Raw genomic sequence first — 24,569 nt, 5'->3', positions numbered from 1 at the left:
CAAAAAGTGAGCAGTACGAAAAACTCCACGTTTTCAACCAGACTGGTTTTTTGGTTTTTTAGACAACACGAGAGACATGCAAAGTCGACATAGCTTTATTTCATTTTTTAAAATTCAAGAAATTATGAAAAATTCTCAGCAAGTAACAATTTCTTTCTTGAAGTCAACTCATGTGTAGAAATTTAATTCAAGAAATTATGAAAAAATTTTCAGTAAGTAACAATTTCTTTCTTGAAGTCAACTCTTGGATACACAATACGGTAATTTCATTCAATAAATTATGAAAAAAAAAATTGTAACTAAGTAGCAAATTCTTTCTTGAATTCACTTGTTGAATAAACAAAAAGACATTTCATTCAAGAAATTATGACAAAATTCTAAGTAAGTAACAAACTATTTATTGTTTTCATGAGTTAGATATACGATGTAGAAATTAAATTCAAGAAATTATTAAAAAATTGTAACTAAGTAGTAAATTCTTTCTTGAATTCACCTGTTTGATAAACAAAAAGACATTTCGTTCAAGAAATTATGACAAAATTCTAAGTAAGTAACAAACTCTTTATAGTTTTCAAGAGTTAGATAAATGATGTAGAAATTAATTTCAAGAAATTATGAAAAAATTCTCAGTAAGTAACCATTTCTTTCTTGAAGTCAACTCTTGGATACACAGTACGGAAATTTCATTCAAGAAATTATGAAAATATTTGTAAGTAAGTAACAAACTCTATATTGATTCCACCTCTTGGATATACAGTACAGATACTTCATTCAAGAAATTATGAAAAAAAAATCGCAAGTAAGTAAGTAACATTTTTTTTTTCTCTGTCAACTCTTAGATACACAATACGGAAATTAAATTCAAGAAATTATGAAACTATTTGTAAGTAAGTAACAGTCTCTTTATTGATTTCTTCTCTTGAATATACAGTACAGATACTTCATTCAAGAAACGTGATTAAACACGTTTTGAAACTACATACTATTTGCATACCTTTGCTTGACACCTTTCCAAAAGAACGGGGATTCCCCACTGGTTCCTACAGATTGCAAAAATTGAGCATTACGAAAACTCCACGTTTTCAACCAGACTTTTTTTTTATACAACCCACCCACAGACATGACACACAATACTGAAAGGTCATTCAAGAAATTATAAAAAAAATACTTGTAAGTAAGTAACAAGCTCATTATTGATTTCACCTCTTGAATATACAGTACAGATACTTCATTCAAGAAAACGTGATTAAACACGTTTTGAAACTACATGCTATTTGTATGCCTTTCCTTGACACCTTTCCAAACGAGCGTGGATTCTCCACTGGTTCCTACACATTGCAAAAAGTGAGCAGTACGAAAACTCCACGTTTTCAACCAGACTGGTTTTTTAGGGACCAATCAGGAGAGATATGCAAAGTCGACATAGCTTTATTTCATTTTTTTAAGGTTCATTCAGACGAGGTTACGTGCGCGCACGTAACCTCGGCTAAATGAACCTTAAAAAATGAAATAAAGCTATGTCGACTTTGCATATCTCTCCTGATTGGTCCCTAAAAACCAGTCTGGTTGAAAACGTGGAGTTTTCGTACTGCTCACTTTTGCAATGTGTAGGAACCAGTGGGGAATCCCGCTCGTTTGGAAAGGTGCCAAGGAAAGGCATACAAATAGCATGTAGTTTCAAAACGTGTTTAATCACGTTTTCTTGAATGAAGTATCTGTACTGTATATTCAAGAGGTGAAATCAATACAGAGCTTGTTACATACTGACAAATATTTTTTTATAATTTATTGACTGAAATTTAAGTATTGTGTGTCATCTCTGTGTGGGTGGTGTCTAAAAAACAAGTATGGTTGAAATCGTGGAGTTTTAGTACTGCTCACTTTTTGCACTGTGTAGGAAGCAGTGGGGAATCCCCGCTCATTTGGAAAGGTGCCAAGCAAAGGCATGCAAATAGCATGTAGTTTCAAAACGTGTTTAATCATGTTTCTTTAATGAAGTATCTGTACTTTATTTTCAAGAGAATAAATAAATAAGGAGACGGTGGCTTAATTAAAAATAGTTTAACAATTTATTTAATTAAATGTCCGTATTGTTTATCTAATAGTTGACAGAGAAAAAAAAATGTTATTTAATTACTTTCGATTTTTTTTCATAATTTATTTTTGTAATTATATGTAATGTATATAAAAGAGGTGGAATCAATAAAGAGTTTTTTACTTACTTACAAATATTTTCATAATTTCTTCAATGAAATTTCCGTACTGTGTATCCAAGAGTTGACTTCAAGAAAGAAATGTTTACTCACTGAGAATTTTTTCATAATTTCTTGAAATTAATTTATACATCGTGTATCGACCTCGATAAACCAATAAAGAGTTTTTTACGTAATGATAAATGTTTCGTATTGACTTTAACGACATGTCTTATTGTTTATCCAACATTTTAATTCAATAAATAATTTAATAATGATTTAAGATTTTTCACCTTTTAGTTTATTTGATATCTAAATCATTTATATAAATAGTGAAAAAACTAAATATTTTGTTACTTACTTAGAATTTTGTAATAATTTCTTGAATGAAATGTCTTTTTGTTTATTCAACAAGTGAATTCAAGAAAGAATTTGCTACTTAGTTACAATTTTTTTTTCATAATTTCTTGAATGAAATTCCCGTATTGTGTATCCAAGAGTTGACTTCAAGAAAGAAATTGTTACTTACTGAAAATTTTTTCATAATTTCTTGAATTAAATTTCTACACATGAGTTGACTTCAAGAAAGAAATTGTTACTTGCTGAGAATTTTTTCATAATTTCTTGAATTTTAAAAAATGAAATAAAGCTATGTCGACTGTGCATGTCTCTCGTGTTGTCTAAAAAAACAAAAAACAAGTCTGGTTGAAAAAGTGGAGTTTTCGTACTGCTCACTTTTTGAAATGTGTAGGAAGCAGTGGGGAGTCCCCGTTCATTTGAAAAGGTGCCAAGGAAAGGCATGCAAATATCATGTAGTTTCAAAAAACGTGTTTAAACATGTTTCTTTAATGAAGTATCTGTACTTTATATTCAAGAGGTGAAATCAATACAGAGAGTGTTACTTACCTACACATACTTTCATAATTTCTTGAATGAAATTTCCGTATTGTGTATCTAAGACTTGACTTCAAGAAAGAAATTGTTACTTACTGAGAATTTTTTCATAATTTCTTGAATTAAATTTCTACATAATGGAGATAAGCGAAAATTGTTTGTGATAAATAGAAAAAAAGTTACTTACTTGAGATTTTTTTCATAATTTATTTAATGTAGTATCTGTACTGTATATCCAAGAGGTGGAATCAATAAATAGTTTGTTAATTACTAACAAATATTTTCATAATTTCTTGAATGAAATTTCTGTACTGTGTATCCAAGAGTTGACTTCAAGAAAGAAATGGTTACTTACTGAGAATTTTTTCATAATTTATTTAAATTAATTTATACATCGTTTATCTAACTCGTGAAATCAATACAGAGTTTGTTACTTACTTAGAATTTTGACATAATCCAGCAGGTGAATTCAAGAAAGAATTTGCTACTTACAATTTTTTCATAATTTCTTTAATGAAATTTATGTATTGTGTATACAAGAGGTGACTTCAAGAAAGAATTTGTTACTTACTTACTTACAATTTTTTCATAGTTTCTTAAATGAATTTTATGTATTTTTTAACCCATAGGGTAAGTAATTTAATTTTTTTGAAATGTATAAAATTATACATTATAAAAAGAAAAACGACGGTATTAGCAATAATAATTTATGGTATATAAATTTAATAAATATTTTTTTTTTTTTTTTTAGAAAAAAAAACACAATTCAAATTGTTTTAATAAAAAATAGTAATTATTTGGACAGCTATATACAAACACCAAGATTTGCACCGTTTTTTTTAATTTTTTTACAATTGCTTTTTTTTTTTTAAAAATCAGGTGTGTTCTTAGGTCTCAATTGTTAGAAAAACCTAACATCGTCTTCATGACGGTGATAACGCCCTGCAAAGTGAGGACACTTAAACTCTTCTAGATTGAAAAGTGGAATCCTAGGGTCACACTTTTGAATTAAAAATTTATCTGTAGGTACATTGCCCTTTACGTAGAGCGCTTAAACCCCGAAAAAGCTGCAAATTTCACCGACTTCCTCCTGAACATTTCTCAGTTCCCGACCAGCATTATTAAGTGGTGTAATCACTCTATCATAGAATCCAAGTCTGTTTATATAGCGTAATGTAGTACTCCACAAACTTTTATCATACTCAAACATGTTATAGTTCACTATCCAATGATAACAGTCAATTTCTTCGAGTTCCATAGACAATAATAAAAAAATGCACATTCAAATATAACACCGCAAGATGATTTTTTCAAACTGATAAATTCTGTGTCATACAGTCCTATCATCTTGGAAGTTATTAATGTAGTTGATAAGTAGAAAAATACTTCATCAAACTTTTATATCTTCGCTCAAGGTTGAATGGACTTATGGCTAGGGGGATGAGTACTAAAACCATCTGAATTCAGTGAGGGGAGGAGTCATAAAACCCCTGGAAGTCATTGCGGTGAGGAGGTATTGAACTCTCGGTAACTGATAAATTCTGTGTCATACCGTCCTATCATCTTGGAAGTTATTAATGTAGTTGTTAAGTAGAAAAATACTTCATTAAACTTCTATATCTTCACTCAAGGTTGAATGGAGTTATGGCTATGGGAGATGAGTCCTAAAACCATCTGAATTCATTGGAGGAGGAGTCATAAAACCCCCCCCCAGGAACCTAACACCCATGAACATCTAAAAACTATGTCTGAAAACCCAAACAGCTAATTAAATATTCTAATTCATGATTTCAGGCATGTAAGGCTCAATAGTAACTGAAACTCTAAAAACGGAATATTGATACAAATAGATACAACAAAAACGTTCCTTTAGTAGCTACGCAATTAGGCTAAAAATGAAGATATTTCAATGTTCCTTTACTACCTACGCAATTAGTTTAAAAATTAAGATATTTATGCAGAGTTTCAACTAGCTATGGGTAAGTTTGGTAAAGACCAGTTATTTTCTTGCGAAAACACACAAACACAGAAAAAAAGTTCAATGTTCCTTTAGTACCTACTCAATTAGGCTAAAAATGAAAATATTTATGTAGAGTTTCAAGTAGTTATGGTGTCTGAAAACCCAAACAGCTAATTAAATATTCTACTTCATGATTTCAGGCACGTAAGTCTCAATAGTAACCGAAACTCTAAAAAATGGAATATTGATACCAATAGATAGAACAAAAATGTTCCTTTAGTAGCTACGCAATTAGGCTAAAAATGAAGATATTTCAATGTTCATTTAGTACCTACGCAATTAGGCTAAAAATTAAGATATTTATGCAGAGTTTCAACTAACTATGGATAAGTTTGATAAAGACTAGTTATTTTCTTGAGAAAACACACAAAATCAGAAAAAAATTTCAATGTTCCTGTAGTAACTACTCAATTAGGATAAAAATGAAGATATTTATGTAGAGTTTCAACTATCTATGGTGTCTGAAAACCCAAACAGCTAATTAAATATTCTAATTCATGATTTCAGGCATGTAAGGCTCAATAGTAACCGAAACTCTAAAAAACGGAATATTGATACTAATAGATACAAAAAAAATGTTCCTTTAGTAGTTACTCAATTATGCTAAAAATGAAGATATTTCAATGTTCCTTTAGTACCTACGCAATTAGGCTAAAAATTCAGATATTTATGCAGAGTTTCAACTAGCTATGGCTAAGTTTGCTAAAGACCAGCTATTTTCTTGCGAAAACACACAAAATCTAAAAAAAAAAATGTTCAATGTTCCTTTAGTACCTACGCAATTAGGCTAAAAATGACCTTTTCAAGTGATTAATAGGTTATATCGCATGGTGATAGGATATAAAATATATTATAAGAATATCTGAACCCTATGAGTAGTGGGATTATTAAAAAGTCAACGAATTTTATTTTAAATAAAAAAAAAATACTGCTTTTATAAAATAAAATAAAAATACAAATATTACTTTAATAATAAAAAAAATCAATGAATCTTCATTGCATTGTTTAACTGAGCATAGCGCCTCACATCTCTTCCTTTAAATAGAAGTGAATGTCTATCTTTTTCATGTGTTTTTATAAGCAACCTTATCTGTTTTCTTCTAGCGCTCGAATCTTCGAAAATGTGTAAGGGGTATTTTCATGATGTATTTTGCTATGACTCACATTGCTGTCAGGGGTGACAACCAAATTGTCGCTGTTTTGGGGGGGGTTTTTCAAAAAAAATTAAAAAAAAAAAAATATTTTTAAACTGAGGGATATGTCACTATTAAAGCGAAAAAGAATTTTAATTTTTTTAAAACATTTTTTTTTTTTTTTTTTTTTTTTTTTAAATAGGGGGGAACAACCCCCAAAAATTTTATTAATTTTAATTAAAAAAAAAACTGCGGATTAAGTTTATAATAAAAAACTATTACATAGCTTTCAAGCTCATATCTGCAAAAATCTGCAAATTTTGTATTTTTTTGCCAGAAGAAAAAATACATGAATATAGAAGTTAATTTGTAAAAGATATCCATTTAGGAAAAGAAAATTAAAATTTTTGTGAAAATAAAAGCTACAGTAACTAAAAAACGATCAGAAATTAAATAAAAAAAAGTTTTTTTTTTAAACTGAAAGTAAGGAGCGACATTAAAACGAACAGAAATTATTCCCTATATGAAGGGGGACTGTCCCCCTCCTCATCGCATCGCTCTTTACGCTAAAGTTTGACCTTGTCTCACAACTTTTTTTTTTTTTTCAAACAATAAAAAAATTTAGCTTTAAATTAAAACTTAAAAATAAGTATTTAAGTTCCTTATTAAAAAATATGTAGAAGAATTTAATATGACATTCAATTAAAAATATCAGATTTCAATCAAATTTAGACATAAATAGAAATTTAAGAAGTGGAAAAGTTAATTAGCACGGCTCAGTCAATCCCTCTTATGAGATAATTAGGTCCGTTAAATAAAAAGGATAGCTAACAATGTTATTTATTAAATTGGGTTATAAGTTAACAAATTTTATTTTTGAGGAAATGGGGGGTGAGGTTTTTTAATGCATTAAATTTCATGAAGAGATTCTTAAATGCATACTTGTCATGAAATATTTTCAAAAAAAAACATCCCAAAAAAACCAATTAACGTTATAAAAAAAAAAAATCGCACTGTAATAAAAAAGGAAGCTTTTGTAACAATTAATAAATTAAAATAATAAACATTTTATTATAACCCCAATTTACCGATCGAAATCTAAGAAATTTTTTTAAAAAAAAACCTAAAAAAGGCCGCTTATCTTGATATAAAAAAAAAAAAAAAACCGGAATCAGGCCCTTTAATTATTTTAAAAAAAATACAAAAAAAAAAAAAACCTTAAATTTATAAAAAAAAAAAGCCACATATATTTATATAAAATTAATCTTTTTTAAAAATTAATAAATTAAAAAATAAAAAAGTTATTATAATTCCCAAATTAACAAACGAAAAGCTAAGCAATTTTTTTTAAAAAAACATCTAAAAGACCCATTGATCCCGATAAAAAAAATCACACCTTAAATGCAGACTGGCCTGGAATTATTTTAAAAAAAATTCATAGAAAAAAAAAAACCACTTATATTTATAAAAAGTTAATATTTTTTAAAAATTAATAAATTAAAAAATAAAAATTTTATTCTATCAACAAATTACCGATCTAAAAGATAATAACTTTTTTCAAAAAAAAACATCTAAAATACCCATTTATCTTGATAAAAAAAATCACACTTTAAATTTAAAACTATAAGATAATTATAGGTTTTTTAAGCTCCTAAAAACAACAGGCTTCTAAGTGTATAATTATCCCTTAGTTCTAGTGTAAGGAAAGAATTTCTTCCTTAACTTAATGAAAATTTATTTTTAATAATGCGAATATTTTTTACTCACCAGAAAAAGGTTAGAATTATCCATTTTTTCTATGTAATTACAAAAAATGTTATCTCGAATATAAACGACTCGAAACTGATGGAGAATCAAATATGGAACCTGATTATATACAAAAAATAATAGGCGAGTAAAAAAGAAGAGACACCGGTTTTTTGAACTAAAAAAAAAGACACTGAACTTTGAAATTGCGTCGTTCCTAGAGTTTAAAGACCTATAGACCTGTTTGTACGCGAGCATTGTAGAAGCATAAGGCTATGTGAGAGGATACTCACTCTCTTTGAAAGGGTGTAGAGCTTCTATAGAAATGTTTTCCTATAGCTTCTATAGAATCCAGACGAGCAACTCTACTAATATAGAACAATATATTGTCACTTTACCTTAAGCCTGGAAAGTTTCATTTCTTTAGGCTGATTTAAGAATATAATATTTGAATTCAAGGTTTTAAGATATGCTTGGTTCCTTTAAACCCTTGATAATGTACTAATGTTCTCTCGCTTTAGAATAGATTGTATTTTCAACTGCCTATCAATTTGAAAAATGAAAGACTTTTATTTAATTTTGACACTTTAAGATTTATAATCTGGTCTTTTCAACAAAGCATACAAAACAGTCAACCCTTTGTAGATAATTTCGAGAAAAAGAAAAATAGAACTCAGCTACAATGAAATAAAAATTATATGAAGAAATGTTTCCATGCGTGGCATGAAGAAGCACGGTATGGCGGAGTAGTTCGAACAGGTGGCGCTCTCGAGATGATACCAGGGGGCTCTACGGGTGACCCCTCGACCCCTCAGTAATTTCATTCTTTCTGTTCAGGTTACTTCTTTAGGCTGATTTAAGAATATAATATTTGAATTCAAGGTTTTAAGATATGCTTGGTTCCTTTAAACCCTTGATAATGTACTAATGTTCTCTCGCTTTAGAATAGATTGTATTTTCAACTGCCTATCAATTTGAAAAATGAAAGACGTTTATTTAATTTTGACACTTTAAGATTTATAATCTGGTCTTTTCAACAAAGCATACAAAACAGTCAACCCTTTGTAGATAATTTCGAGAAAAAGAAAAAATAGAACTCAGCTACAATGAAATAAAAATTATATGAAGAAATGTTTCCATGCGTGGCATGAAGAAGCACGGTATGGCGGAGTAGTTCGAACAGGTGGCGCTCTCGAGATGATACCAGGGGGCTCTACGGGTGACCCCTCGACCCCTCAGTAATTTCATTCTTTCTGTTCAGGTTACTTTTCTTCAGGTTTCTTTTCTTTCTTTATTTTATTTTATTTTATTTTTTTATTTATTTCTTTAATGAGGTCAGATTCCTGCTTAAAAATATTTCTGCCGAAACATTTGCTTTATCTTTTTGCTTGATTCACTCGTTTGGTTTTGTATTTTTCTTAATTATTTTATTTTTATTCTTCCTTTATTTTCTCATCCCCCGACAATAGTTGTGGTAAAGAAAAATCTTCTCTGTTTAAAAATTTGTGTTATTTTATTATGAAGGCCTGCTTGGGGACTTACCATTCGAACATCAATCCATTCATCATGGTTGTACTTCAGGCTTCCTCCGAATTCAGAGGAAAGTTGAGTTGGATCTACATGATTGTGTAAGTCTTCTAAACATGAACAAATAACAACCTGGAAAAAAAATTCCATAAAATCTTCACAAACTACAACTTAAAACACAGCCTGCTATGGGCTGTGTAGTGGGCCAATTACCTGATAGAAGGGACAATTGTTCTTGAGTGAGATACAAGATTGAGTTTGAGCGGGGGGGGGGGGGGTTGTGGTGAGGGAATGGCAGCCTATTCTGAGAATTATCCTGAGTTTGATATTAAAAAAAGTGCTTTCAAATGAAAAGAAAAAGCAATTCTAAAATCTAAAAAGAAAAGACGTTACCCTATACATGAGGGGAGTTGCCACGCCTTCAATCCCCGCTTTTTTTTGCTGAATGCCAAATTCTTTATTCTGTGCCTCATTAATGAATACTTGAACAAAAGCGATGTATTGAACAGCTATTAATTCTTTTTATTGCTTCAAGAATGAAACAGCTTATTTGTTTACAAAAGTTTTAAACAATAACAATTTTCGGTGCAAAATTTCTGAAAAGCAGTCGGAGCATAAACAGTGTAATTACTAGCTGCCTATATTTGTTGCATTTTATTGTCTCCACTTTTTTATTGCACAATTACTTGCATATTAATTTGTGTGTTTAATCATTTGCAAGAAAGCATTAGTCAAAGTCTAGAAAGCACCAAAAATAGGCCGTTTGCAATTACATGCATTTTATTTCCGGAGTGCTTTTTATAACATCTGAACAGAAAATTACTTTGCGATATTTTGTGATAAAGCATATACTATTCTGCTTAAAGAAAATGTGGACAAACAAACCCTGTCATTATTGAAGCATTTTTTTTTTATTATTATTTTTATCACTTTGCTTTTATGTTGCAGTATTCATTACGGAGGCAAAGAAAATGAAATCCAATTGTGGCATGAAGAGAGAGCGTTGGAAATGGGTCCTCTTCTATATAGGGCAATTTCAGTTTTCCTTAAGTTGCATAGTCTTTTCTCCTTTTATTTGAAAATTCTTGGGTTTTTTTATTTGTATTTATTTAAATACAAAACTTAGGTCAGGCTAATCATAAATACAATAGGGGCTCTCGTCCTCTGAAGCCCCCATTGTTTAAGAGGATTTTGCTCGATTTTCAATTTCATATAATAATGCTTTGACAATAAGGGCTAACGCTTCGAGATAAAAACTCGAGATAAAAGAGGTCAGAGTTAATTCCCTTTAGCCTATCTATTTGAAGAGTCTCTCAGAGAGATTTTTTTCGCCTAAAAATTAAATTCTCAGGTTTCAGATAACGCATCCCCATGAAAGGTACTCTTACCCATAACCAGACAAACGCTGCTCATCAGGGTGCAGCAGATTATGCAATGTTTTATAATCACTAGGGCTACTGAACATATGGTCTATGATTCCAGTGCATTTGACATGGACTGCGTAAATGCTGTAGAAAATGTAAAAAGTCACATGTAGGGGAAAAAATACACTATCTTGTGGCATTATGGCCACTAGAGCTGGGAGATTTTAAAATAGCCTTTCGATATATTTTAGCCGATTGGTTGTCTCAAAATATTCGTTTGGTTGCATTATGAATCAGTCGAGGTCGTAATGTAGCTGTTTTGCGGCATAAATATGGTGCAATAAATGCGCGGAAAATTTTTTCCATGATGCAATGTTTTTCGTTACCCAAAAGTATTAGAATTTTCAATTTGCATTCAAATGAGCCCAATCCAAAGGTACTACGACCATTAACTCAATACAAAAATCCTCTGGAAAAATAAACAACAAATGAGTATGTATTCGTTACTATCCTTGACCTTCCCAAAACTGGGAATTTCATATTTCTTCCCTAGAAATGAAAGAAATATCATTAGTGCCACTAACACAGAAAAAGTACTTTCCTTATTTTTTTCAGATGGGGGTGTGGATGCGAGGCTCTGGTTAGGGAGTTTGACAATGGAATTCTCATTGGCATACTTTTTTTTTCTTTTTAACATCTTGGGTGAGAGGTAATAGAAGGGGGTGTGGATGCGAGGCTCTGGTTAGGGAGTTTGACAATGGAATTCTCATTGACATACTTTTTTTTCTTTTTAACATCTTGGGTGAGAGGTAATAGACTCTTTTTCAGAATGCTGCTATCAAAATTTTTCTGAAACTGGGGAAGAAACTCCTTTTTATGAGGAAAAAGTGATTTGAAAATTTGGAACTAAAAATTCACTTTTTAGGCTTTAGAAGACTCCACCGCTTTCGCATGTCCGATTTTGTAGAAGGAGAAGCTAGTTTACTATTCTGTATATACTTAGAATTAAGTTTATCAAAAAATTTTTTGTTGACAACCCTTCTGCTACTACTACAATTAAAAACTTACTGCAGCACCAAGCCGCCTGACGCCAACAAAGCAACGCAAATCCTCCTCCATCCCAATCTATTCAAAGCCTCCCTCTTTACACACTCCCAAGAATTTCCCATGTCCCTTAAATCTTTTCTAACGACATCCTCCAACCCATTTGAGGATGACCTGCTTCTCATTTGGCCATAGATGGTTGGCCACAAAGTATGATCTTTGGCAATCTATCATACGTCATCCACAGAACGTGTCCTAGCCATCTCAACCTTTCTCTTATTATAGCCCTAGAAAGCGGGGTTGAATCACATTTCTCGTATAGCTTACTGTTTGAGATACGGTCAGTCAGTTGGGTACCCAAAATAATTCGTATGCAATTTCTCTGAAAAACATCTAATAAATTCTCCTCTGGGTTTCGGAGCGCCCACGCTTCAGAGCCATACTTAACCGCGGACATTGCTGTAGCTTCCAGCATTCTAATCTCTGGTCAAAAACATATCTTCCTATTCTTTCAGTCTTTTTTCAATTTTCTAAGAACACCCTGTGGCTTGAGTATTCTACTTTCAGCGTCGTCACTGAACCCACCATGTTTACTAGTGATACTACCTAGGTAAGCGAAGCTGTTGATTTCATTGATCGTCTACTCACCTTAAATTTGAAATCTTCTCTAAATAATTTACTACTCACTTCAGAAATGGCTTTTTGCAGTAGTCCAGATGGACGAAGAACATAAGCTGCTGATATAAGTCCAGGGAAAAAAGTCTGAAAAATAAATATAACTTTTATTTTAAGCTCAGACAATTGAGGTAAAGCCTCGTCTTTCTTGACATTATTCATCCTACTGACAGCAGGGCTAGCTTCAATTGGACAGTCAATCATAACCTTCAAGGTTTTTTAAGGCTATCCAGTCATAGCCAGCTGTCCAAAAATGATTCAACTACAAAAAATGCTGCTGACAGGGTGAATGATGCCAATCGAGATGAGGCTTATGACTCCTTAGAAAAAAAAAGAAAACCATAACACCGTCCTTTTTTGCAACTAAGAGATTTAAAAAGAAGGTCCAGTTTCAATGGATTGGTGGGTGGGTGGAAGGGAGCAATTAAGAGGAAACAGTGAAGCAAACTATTTTTGGATATGATTCCCCCCCCCCTTGATTTTGAGCAACAACGGTTTTTTATTTTGATAAAAATGCAAAAAAAAGCAAAATTGCCCTCCCCTCATAGATTTTGAAAAGTACCTTTTTATCTTTATAAACAATTAAAAAATCATTGCTCCCCCATTACATTTTCATGAATTGCCACCCTTGTCCACTTTCCCAGGAATTTTTCAGAAGGAAGGAACAATTTAACTTTCACGTCAGTCAAAAATGATGTGTAACATACACACTAAAGAACCATTTAAAAAAGAATGTACATTCAAAAATCTGGATCACACATTTATTAGTTGTTCTGATGTTGTTTGAATATTTATATACATAAATATTTACGCAAAATTTAATTTCATTCAAGATTTTGCCAAATTTTTGACAAAAAACTGCCAGATTTTTATTACTTCTATGCTCATTCGAGCCTTTATCCCCCGCAGCTGGCAATCCCTTTATTCGGGAAGACCTATAATTTGTTTAAATTAAAAGGTTTTTTTAAAGTGCTAAAGAACTTTAGCTTGAAGAGTGAGGTATTGAGGAGGAGGCAGCCTCTCTCATATTTAGAAAAATTTCTGTTCGTTTTAATTTTAGTCCCTACTTTCACTGAAAAAACTTGTTTTTACTTAATTTCTGATCGTTTTTCACATTTTAAGGTGAAATCCACCTCCTCCCTCCATGGAAAATTCCCCCCATGAAAACTTCCTCTCGCGTAAAATCTCTACCAGAAAATTTCCCCTGACAATTACATCCTCGCTGAAAATTCCCTCCCAAAATTTCTTGCGGAATATTCTGCCAGCATAATTCTCCTTAGCCTACTTTCGTTTGGAAAACGACTGGTTTTTTATTTAATTTCTGATCGTTTCTCAAATCATGCCGGAAACTCCCTCAGTGGAAATTTTTTCCCGACCTCTCCCCCGTGGAAAGTTTATCCTGTAGAAAATTCTCAATGGGGAATTTCCCCACGGAAAAGTTTTTCTCCCACGGAAAGAACCCCCAAGCAATTCCAACCCTGCTAAGAATTTCCCTCAAACAATTCCCTGGAGCAGCTCCACCTGTAAAATTGAGTAACCAAGGAGAAAGTAAAAAAATTAAAAGAATTTTGTACAGGAACACTGGCGAGTTCCCCCCGTGCTAAATTTCCCTGGAAAGCTCACCCCTGAAAAATTCCCTCATAACTAAAAATTATTCCCGTGGGAATTTACCCCCCCCCCTGCAGAAAATTCCCTTCTCTCTGAAAAATATGTCTGCATCCCAATAATAAATACTATATGTAAAATGAACAGATTTCGTAACTTACAGCCCTCATTCCGGAGGATTTGGAGGGGTCATGTCATCCCCAGATGCGTAGTTATTGAACCTTTCAATTATGTTGAACAAAGTGGCTATCTCAAACTTTTGATTGAATGATTTTGCGAAAAAGGGGAATTGGACCTCTAAGCGACCAGTCCATATGGTTAGTTAGAAATAGCACTGTAGATTTTAATTTCCGTTCCAATGAGCCCTCTGTCGATCTTCTAGGACCACTGGTTCGATACGATCACCTCTGCGAAAGAAAACATCCATGACGTTTGAAAAACATCAAAATTGGGGGAAAAAATTCAAAATTCTACAATTTGGCAAATTGGAGCTTGAAACCTCATAGTAAGGTTCCCTGATGTGCTGAATCTGATGGTGTGATTTTTATTAAGGCTCCTTTATTTTTGGGGGGTTCCCCCTTTTTTCAAATGTCAGGCAAGTTTTCTCAGGCTTGTAGCTTTTAATGGATAATAAAAAACTGAATAAATTTTCTATATTTGTAATTAACACATAAATACAATTTTTTCTATTTATCTATTGGTATTAAAATTCCGCTTCTTAGAGTTCCGGTTACTATTGGGCAGAGTCGCTCCTTGCTGGAAGTTTGTTACCACGAAATGTTGCATAACGAAAAAGTTGAACCACATTATCAAAGTACCCCTTTTTTGTTCTTTTTTTCACATCGAAATTCGAAGAATTAAATTATGAATAATGCAAAAAAAAATGAACAAAAAAAGAAAAAAAGATGAAGATCCAGGAAATATCATCGCAAGCAACTGAAAACACAGGATACTCGCCGTTATTTACATTGAGCTCAAATAAAGTAGAGCTGAAATTCCAAGACAGGATGCTAGACTGATGCCAAGATTTCTAAATTGCCGCTAGTGATAATTCCTCTTCTAAATAAAAGCTAACTTGGCAGATACTTATAATTTTTTCCACAACACAATGCCATTTGACCAAAAAAATTACTACTTAATTGTTGAAAGTGAAGGATTTAATCATTGATGATCTTAGTTATACTCCCAAAACTCAGAACACTGACAGCGGAAATAAGATGTTCAAAATCGTGCTAATAAAATAATAGTAGGACACTGCTACAGCAACTACGAAAGTGCCCTTCAGTTCTTGTACTTGCCAATTTGTTACATTGAAGGCAATGTATTATAATAAAATGGAACAAAAGGTTTTAGTAAACGAGAAACAGCAATCTATTCTCCCAGCTTCAGCCCTAACCAGCAGACTTACCAAGTATCAGAACATACAACAACCCGTTGAGGGTCGTATGAACAGAAGTGTAAACTCCTCCGTGCACTGGCTACTGCACTTAAGAAGTAATCTCGTTTTTCTCTGTAATTACTAAACTAGCAGAATTTAACATTTATTTCTTAGTACTACGATAGCTATTTAAATAAAAGAATATGGGCACTTGTATGATATACGCCATACCTAATATTCTTCTAATATGTTTCTCTAACACTCAATCCTAATTAAATATACCAAAGTAAGATAAAAATATAATACTTTAGGAACAAATTTGGGATATATATTTGCCAATTAGGGTGGAGAGGTGGGCGTAAAGTATAGCGGGTTAGCATGCCTAATGTGTTAAGTACAATTATTCTGCATATAATGCGGTAAGAATCGTTTTCAAACTTCACACTGTCCAAATACTTTACCAACACCACCCACCCCTAATGTGCAAATATATAGCCCAAATTATATAATTTCCATCTGTTCCGTTATTTCTCTTTGTCTTGTCTCACGCTAAGCTGAAAGAAACTAAGGGAAAAAAAACGGTTCTATTATGCGTCAATGAATGAACAACTTGAGCGGTAGGGCGTTTATCTTACTAGTACAAGAAAGATAATTAATATATTCCTGTTAATTACACAATCCAATTAATTAATTGTACAATTAATTACAGGCTAACTCTTCTCTTCTTTCGTTTGTTTTAGACAGTCATCACTGATTGAGCTTATTCCAAGTATGTCAAAGAAGCAGTGCCAAAATTTGAGATGTAACAAAACATCTAAGACACCTTTTTAGCGGTTACCAAACCACATATGATCCTGTACCCAAAAATAAAAGAGTGTATCTTAAATATAACTATAAAATAATATAACTTAAATAACTAATTATTTAATAGTTTAATAAATTTACACGAGAGCAAAAATACAGTCATAGAACTTTTTTCTGAACCATAGGCCATTAGGTCTTACAAAGTATTAAATCTAAATAAAACATAGTTTCTTAAGAAAATAGTGAACTTAAAACTCAAATAAACAAGAATTGGCTTACATAGAAATTACAATTAATGAAGAAATTTAACTTAATACAAATAGAAACTGCAATATACAATGAGACAGAACTTATAATGATTTTAAATCACGACAAAACATTTTTTTTTTTTTTATCACTCAACCCATACCTCGTTCTTTATAATATTAAATAAAAAGAAAAAATTCAACTGAAAGTATGGAGCAATATTATAACTTAAAACAAACAGAAATTATTGCGTATACGAGTGGGGTTATACCCTTCTCAACAAATCGGTCTTCACGCTAAAGATTTTCGGCACTTTAAAAAAAGTTATTTATTGTTCTAATTAAACGACCCTTGTGTTTAAGGGGTCGTTTTTAAAAAATTAGGACAAAATTTAAAATCTAGCATAAAGAGCCAGGTGTTGACGAGGGGGCGTCCCCTCGTGTACGTAATAATTTCTGTTCGTTTTAAGCTTTAACATTGCTCCTTACTTTCAGTTAAAAAAACTTGTTTTTTAAATTTAATTTCTGATAATTTTTTAAATAACACCTGGATATCTGGCTGCACCAACACGGAAAAACCCCACTCAGCACGGAATTAACCTCTGGACAATTCAGTCCTGGGGAAAATTTACCCCGGACTATTACAACACCTCCACGCGTAAAATTTAGTCAGTAAAGAAGAAGGCAAGACATGTAAAGAAACTTCGGTACTGTTTCATGATAGCTGGAACCCACGCAAGATAGATGATAAAAGAAACTATTCAAACGGATTTCTTGAAATAGAGAATTTGATTGCAAACCGAGGTTTGTCACTGCGTTTACAATATTTGAACTATTGTTTTTTTGTGGTTTAGGGGGGGGGAGGTACCTAGGCTAGGTTACGTATTTAATATATGCTATGCTTTCCCCCCCCCACCGAATGTGCAAATATATAGGTGAAATTTGTTTCTAAACTATTATATTTTCATAATATTTTTTTTTATTTCATTAGCATTAACCAAACTTCACTTCTCGCGTGGGTTCCAGCTAATGCAACAGTACCGAAACTTCGTATACAAAACCTGGCAAATTGCCCCAGTATACAATTTCCCCTGAAAAGTTCATCCCCAGGAAAATTCCTTCTCCGTGGAAAATTCTCCCCGCGCAGAGTCCCCCCAGCAAAAAATTCGTCCTCCCCTCCTCACCCAAAAAACGTATGCATACTTCCAAAAATATTAATACTATATAAATACTATACGTAAGCAACGGGCAAATTTTATAACTTTAAGAACTTTTCCTAGGGGCTTTGGGGGGTCATTTTATGTCCAAAGGCGTAGTTATTAAGCCTTGCAACTATGCTGAACAAAATAGCAATCTCAGAATTTTGATCGGACGATTTTGGGAAAAAGGATGGCGTGGGAGGGGGCGTAGTTGCCCTCCAGTTTTTTGTCGCTTAAAAAGTGCACTAGAACTTTTAATTTCTATTAGGATGAGCCCTCTCCTAATGTTCTAGGCTTACAGGGTCGATACGATCACCCCTGAACAAAAAAAAAACAAAAAAAACACGCGTCCGTGATCTTTCTTTTGGCCAAAAGTACAAAATTTTACATTTTTGCAAATAAGAGCTGGACGCCTCTACATTCTACATGAATTTTACGGAGTCTTTCCCCCTTTATTTTCGTAAACCAGGCAAAGTTTCTCAGGCTCCTAACCTTTGATGGGTATAACTAAACTTAATAAAACATATATATTTCAAATCAGCAAAAAAAATACAATTCTTTTGATATATCTATTGGTATCAAATTTCCGTTTTCTAGAGTTTTGGTTACTACTGAGCCGTGTCACTCCTTACCTACAGTACGTTACAACGAACTGTTTGAAAGTTTGAATTTTGGTCTAATTATTTAAGAATGACTCCAGAAAATTAAAGGCCGTTTAATTATAAAAATAAGCTCTTTTAATAGTTTAAAAAAAACTTTAGCGTAAAGAGCAAGGTATTGAGGAGGAGGTGACCTTCTTCATATGCATAATAATTTCTGTTCGCTTGAAGTTTTAATGTTGCTCCTTACTTTAAGTTGAAATAACTTGTTTTTTTAATTTAATTTCTGATTGTGTTGTTTTTTAATAATGCTGGGCAAGACCGTAGGATATTCTCATTTGGAACGTTTCACCTCTGTCGCTTCGTTTCAAATGTCTGCATAGATAGATAAATAGATCAGTATACTTCAACAGCCCAGGAATCATATATCAGGGATATACCAGGGACGCAAAAGATATATACCAAACAAGGAAATCCCCGACAAAACAAATTAAAAAACATACAAAAACAGAATGGGAAGTGAAAAATGCCTAGTCTAGAAACAAAATACCAGTAACTTAATCGCAAAAACTTGTCTTTCTTTCAAATCATTTATCAAACACTTCGTGGTAACGAACTGTAAGTAAAGAGCGAACCGGCTCAATAGTAACCGAAACTCTAAAAAACTAGAAACCCTAATTTTGATACCAATAGTTATATCAAAAGAATCGACTTATTATCCTAATTTCAAATCTATAAGTTTTATTAAGTTTAGTCTTACCAATTAACGGTTACGAGCCTGAGAATATTTGCATGATTTTTAAACAATGTGGAATTTTGTACTTTTTTTGCCAAAAGGAAGATCCCGGATGGGGTTTTTTTCAGGGGTGATCGTATCAACCTAGTGGTCTTAGAATATCGTGAGAGGGCTCATTTGAACGAAAATTAAAAGTTATAGCGCCCTTTTTAAGTGACCAAAAATAATGGAGGGCAACTAGGTCCCCTCCATCGCCCCTTTTTCTCAAAAATTGTCCAATCAAAATTTTGAGATAGCCATTTTGTTCATCATTGTCGAAAGACCCAGAAAGACGCATAGTATTTGTTATTGGGAAGGATGCATACATTTTGGGTTGGGGGCGGGGACAAATTTCTTGCAAGGGTTTTTTCACGGGGAAATTTTCCATGGGGAGGAAACTTTCCTTGGGATGAACTTGTCAGGGGAAATTATGCACTGGAGGAATTTGCAAGAATTCCTATACAACATTCTTTATATATGTCTTGCTTTCTCTCTTTCGTCTCAATTTTAAGCGTAGAGTTGTTAAAGGTAACTGTTCTTGGTAAATTTTCACCGGGATTGAATTGTCTAAAGGAAATTTCTGTTTGAGGGGATTTCTCCATGGAGGTGGGGCCAGATTTCCTGGGATTATTTAAAAAACAATTAGAAATTAAATAAAAAAACAGGTATTTCAACTGAAAGTAAGAACAACATTCAAAGTTAAAACGAAGAGAAATTATTACGTATATGAAGGGGGTCGCCTCCTCTTCAACACCTCGCTCTTTACAATAAAGTTTAAATTTTTCCCAATTCTTTAGGAACAACTCCTGAAACACAATTTGTTTTTATTTTATATATACCAAACAAGGAAATAACAAACAAAACAAATTACAAAACACACTAAAACAGAATAGAAATTGAAAAATGCCTAATCTAGATACTTGACTTACTTGAATTAAGTCCTATCCGTCCTTGAAGGTCTTCTTGGGGTCTCTTTCTTCGTAATAGCGTGGATGTGTCTTTTGTGTGCTTCACGGTGTTCTGCTAGGCGAAGAAGGTCCGAGAGGCGATGAGGTGCAAAGTTTTCCTTCCACCTTTTTTGGGGACGACCACAAGGACAAGAACCGTGAATTTGGCCTTCGAAGGTGATTTTTGGGAGACGGGACAGACTCATACGTTGTACGTGACCGAGCCATCGAAGTTGCTGGAGCTGGATCTTCAAGAGAATTGTTTGTTGTACTTTAAGGTGCTCGAGAAGTTAGACATTTGAGATTCTATCAAGGTAAGTGATCCCGGCGATGCGGTGGAGGCACTTAGTTTCAAATGCTGTGAGTTGACGGTTGTCATTTACCTTCAACGTCCATGTTTCACATGAGTATATTGCGATGGGGATGATCAGGGTATCGAAAAGTCGTGTCTTAAGCCACAGAGACAAATCCTTGCTTTGCCATATGGGCATAAGGTCCTGAAACTGGAACTCGTAAGGGCGAGATATCTTTTAATGTATTTTGATAGACTGTTGTCGCTGGTGATCAGACTACCAAGGTAAGGGAACTCGTCGACCCACTGGATACTCTCTCCACTAAGTTTCAGGTCTGGCTTAACTGTATCCTGTGGCTTTCGTGAGCAGCACATAGCCTTTGTTTTTGATACATTTAATAACTTAATTGCATTAACTTTTTCTTCTTTCCAGTGGTACTTCTCAGTTATTGGAAACACATTCAAGAATTATGCTTAGGTTAAATATCAGAAAACCAGTTTCATAGCTACAAAAACAAGTGATGGATGATACAATGCATCGGACTTGGACAGAATGTATTGGACTTGTATAATTTGGGCTATATATTAGCACATTAGGGGTAGGGGTGGGGGTTGGGTTAGGTTACGTTAGGTTGAGTTTCCATAATTTTATTTTTAAAGCATTATCTTATCATCATGTCTTGTTATTTTTCATTAGGATTAACCTAACTTCACTTTTTGGGCGTGTTTCCAATAGCCGACGAGTAACTTTCCAATCATTTGTTTATATTCACACCAGCTCGAGGTATTTTTGTTGGGTTTCTACTTTGAAGAATTTAAGGAAGCAACTCAATCCCACGTAAACGTTTTCCCCTGAAATCAGAAAGCACCAGAAGTCCCGATGCACATTATATTTTATTTGAATGAATAGCAAAACCTAAAATTCCACGCCACAACTTTGATGCAATTCATCACAGACAATGTGACATTAAAAGATAGCAGTAAATATGTTTTATCATTTTTTCATGATCAGGGATGGCTTTTTGTCAAAATGTGACTTGTGAAACACTTACAGAAATACGGACGAGACTACTCTTGACAGCATTCCATTTGTCATTACGTCGATCAATGATCAGTACAAAGCCAAGGTCGGCATCTTGGAGACTGAAAGGTAAAAGCACATTCAATTTATTTCATGAATACTGTGCTGAATTTTTTTCATTCAGATACAAATAATTCATTTAGCAGTTACGCTAGAGCTTAAGATAATTGTTATATTTATATCAAATGTGACGGAAATTGACAATAGACACACGACGTTTCAATGCGTTCAATTATTTTCTCTGTTTGCCACAAATGACAAAGTGTGGGAAGAAATATTAAGCCAAAACCCCTTTTTTCTAATGATGTTTTTCGTGCAGAAGTAAAGAGGGAAGTTAAAACTTAAAACAAGCAAAATGCTCCTTTGCAGATTATGTAAGATACATCCACAAAACTAGCTCAAATAAAATAACCCGTGACATTTTCCGACATTTCTGAAAATCTAAAAACTAGTGCTTTACTGAAAACTTGCGTGCTTGAGTTTTCTAGATATTTATAATTGTATAATAAAATTTATCTCCATCCTGGCCGGTGAAAGACTTGAAAGCTATATAAATTAATATTTTAGTTTTTGCGGGCTACTAATAGAATTTTATGCTCCTAAGAAATCATCATTTCTTTGTGTATCGGTTTTGATAAACAAAAATCAGGACTCAGTCTATTTGAGCTTTTTTTTGGTTCAGAAAAAAAATAATTCATTTAGTAGTTACGCCGGAGAATAAGATAATTGATATAAATGTATGGAATGTGACGGAGCCTGACAACAGACACGCGTCATTCAATTATTTTTCTCTGTTAACCACAATAACTAAGTGTGGAAAGAAGCATGGAGCCAAAAAGCTAAAAATTAATCTTCAAAAATAAAGGATTTTTTTTTGTTATATCTATGCCACTATCTATTGGTCAGTATTTGTTCTTACTCGTTATAGTTTATTTTGTATTAGGAAGCATATCCTGAAATTATTACTTTATAATATGTAGGATATTTTTATCAGTCAAATTTTGATCTTTCCTTCCATTATTACACACTTTTGAAAACCATTTCTAATATTATTCTGGGAAAAAACGTAATCAGTGACACACGGAGATAAATTTCAGACTGAGAAGCTAAATGATCAAACAATTCATGGTAACGAACTGTAAGTAAGGAGTAACCCGGCTCAATAGTAACCGAACCAAAATAAAGAATTTCGATACCAATAGATACAACAAAAGAATTGGATTTTTATGCTGAGTTCAAATATATAAGTTTCATTGAGTTTAACTTTATTCATCAATAGTTAGGAGCTTGGGAAAATTTGCAATATTTTTTTTTTTTTAAGGTGGGAAAACACCCCCTAAACTCATAGAATCATAATGAAAATCACACCATCAAATTCAGCGTATCAGAGAACCCTACTGAATAGGTTTCAAGCTCTTATCTGCAAAAACTGGGAATTTTGTATTTTTTTGCCAGAAGAAAGATCACGGATGGGTGTTTATTTGTTTGTTTGTTTTTTTTTTGTTTTTTTTTTTGTTGTTTTCTTCAGGGGTGATCGTATTGACCCAGTGGTCCTAGAATATTTAAGGAGGGCTCATTCGAATGGAAATTAAAAGCTCTAGTGCCCTATTAAATGACCAAAAAAATAGAGGACAACTAGACCCCCTCCCACGTTTTTTCCAAAGTCACCTGATCTAAATTTTGAGATAGTCATTTTGTTCAGCATAGTCGAAAAATACAATAACTATGTCTTTGAGGATGACTTAATCCCCCACAATCCCCAGGGAAATGGCTGCAAGTTATGAACTTGGCCCATTATCCTGAGGACATATAGGGCTTTTATAGAAAGCGTTGTTGTAGACACTTCAAAAAGTACTCGTTCGATTGGAAATTGAAAGGGCTAGATTATTTGATTCTTTTTTTGTTCATTTTTGGTTTATTAGAGTTCTTTACTTTTTTTTAAAAACTTATTTTTTGGATTTTTTTTTTAAATTAATTTACATATAGTATTGGTTATTGGGAAATAGACAGACGCTATGCCCTGGAGGTAAATGAAATTTTTATTGGAAACGTTGTTGTAGAAAATTCAAAAAGGGCTCAATAGATTGGAAATTGATCGGACTAGTGTCCGTTTCAATAATCAAAAGTGATTGGAGGGCAACTAACCCCCCTCTCACGCCCACCATTTCCTCAAACACATCCAATCAAAATTTTGAGATAGCCATTTTGTTCAAAGTAAATGAAAGTTTTGGAAATTAGGTCTTTAAGGATGACAGCCCCCACACGGCCCTCAGGGCAAGGGTTGTAAGTTATACCCTGGGGAAAAATAAGGTTTTTTAAAGAAAGAGTTGTTGTAGAAACTTCAAAAAGGGCTCATTCGATTGGAAATTAAAAGGGCTAATGGTCTTTTTAATAGTTGAAAGTGATTGAAGGGTAACTAATCCCCCTCTCAAGCCCACCATTTCCCAAAACAAATCCAATCAAAATTTTTAGATAACCATTTTGTTCAACGTAGTTTAAAGTTCTGGAAATTAGGTCTTTGAGGATGAAGCCCCTCAACCCTCAGGGCAAGGGTTGTAGATCATTTCGGAGACCAAACTGCCCTTCCATTACGATAAATAAAAGTTAAAACAGGGATAAAATCCTTTTAAAAGACAGTGTTTCACAAACAGTGAAAGAAATTGACAAAAAATACCAGATATTTCGGTCGCATATGCAGTGAACGTCATCAGTGGTAAAACTACAAAAAACACTTTAAAAAAAAAAAACATCTATATACCCCCCGGGCATAACTTACAACCCTTGCCCATTAGGGGTGTGGGGAGAATGTAATCCTCAAAAACATAATATCCGGACTTTTTAACTATGTCGAACAAAATGGCTATCTCAAATTTTTGATTGGATGCGTTTGCAGAAATGGTGTGTATGAAAGGGGAGTTAGGTATCCTCCAATCACTTTTAACTATTAAAAGGGCAAAAGCCCTTCTAATTACCAATCGAATGAGCCCTTTTGGAAATTTCTACATCATCACTATCTATATAAACCGTATATGCTCCCAGGACATAAATT

At 33.0% G+C, this 24,569-nt stretch overlaps 1 protein-coding gene across 1 annotated transcript in view; it reads right to left on the bottom strand.

The window, feature by feature from the left end:
• Positions 1 to 24,569, bottom strand: part of LOC148941146 (guanine nucleotide exchange factor DBS-like) — a 269,621-nt gene that overhangs the window by 143,079 nt on the left and 101,973 nt on the right. Inside the window, exons 7-9 of the mRNA XM_089103905.1 lie at positions 21,492 to 21,582; positions 12,569 to 12,682; positions 9,528 to 9,644 (exon numbers count right to left, since the gene is read on the bottom strand). Coding sequence (XP_088960031.1) covers positions 9,528 to 9,644; positions 12,569 to 12,682; positions 21,492 to 21,582 — 322 coding nt within the window. The remainder of the gene's footprint in view (positions 1 to 9,527; positions 9,645 to 12,568; positions 12,683 to 21,491; positions 21,583 to 24,569) is intronic.

This window comes from Artemia sp. Qi Xiang Cuo, chromosome 18 (genome assembly GCF_049724085.1).
Source record: "Artemia sp. Qi Xiang Cuo chromosome 18, ASM4972408v1, whole genome shotgun sequence".
NCBI lineage: Eukaryota > Metazoa > Arthropoda > Branchiopoda > Anostraca > Artemiidae > Artemia > Artemia sp. Qi Xiang Cuo.
This window is presented reverse-complemented; position numbering and strand designations above follow the sequence as displayed.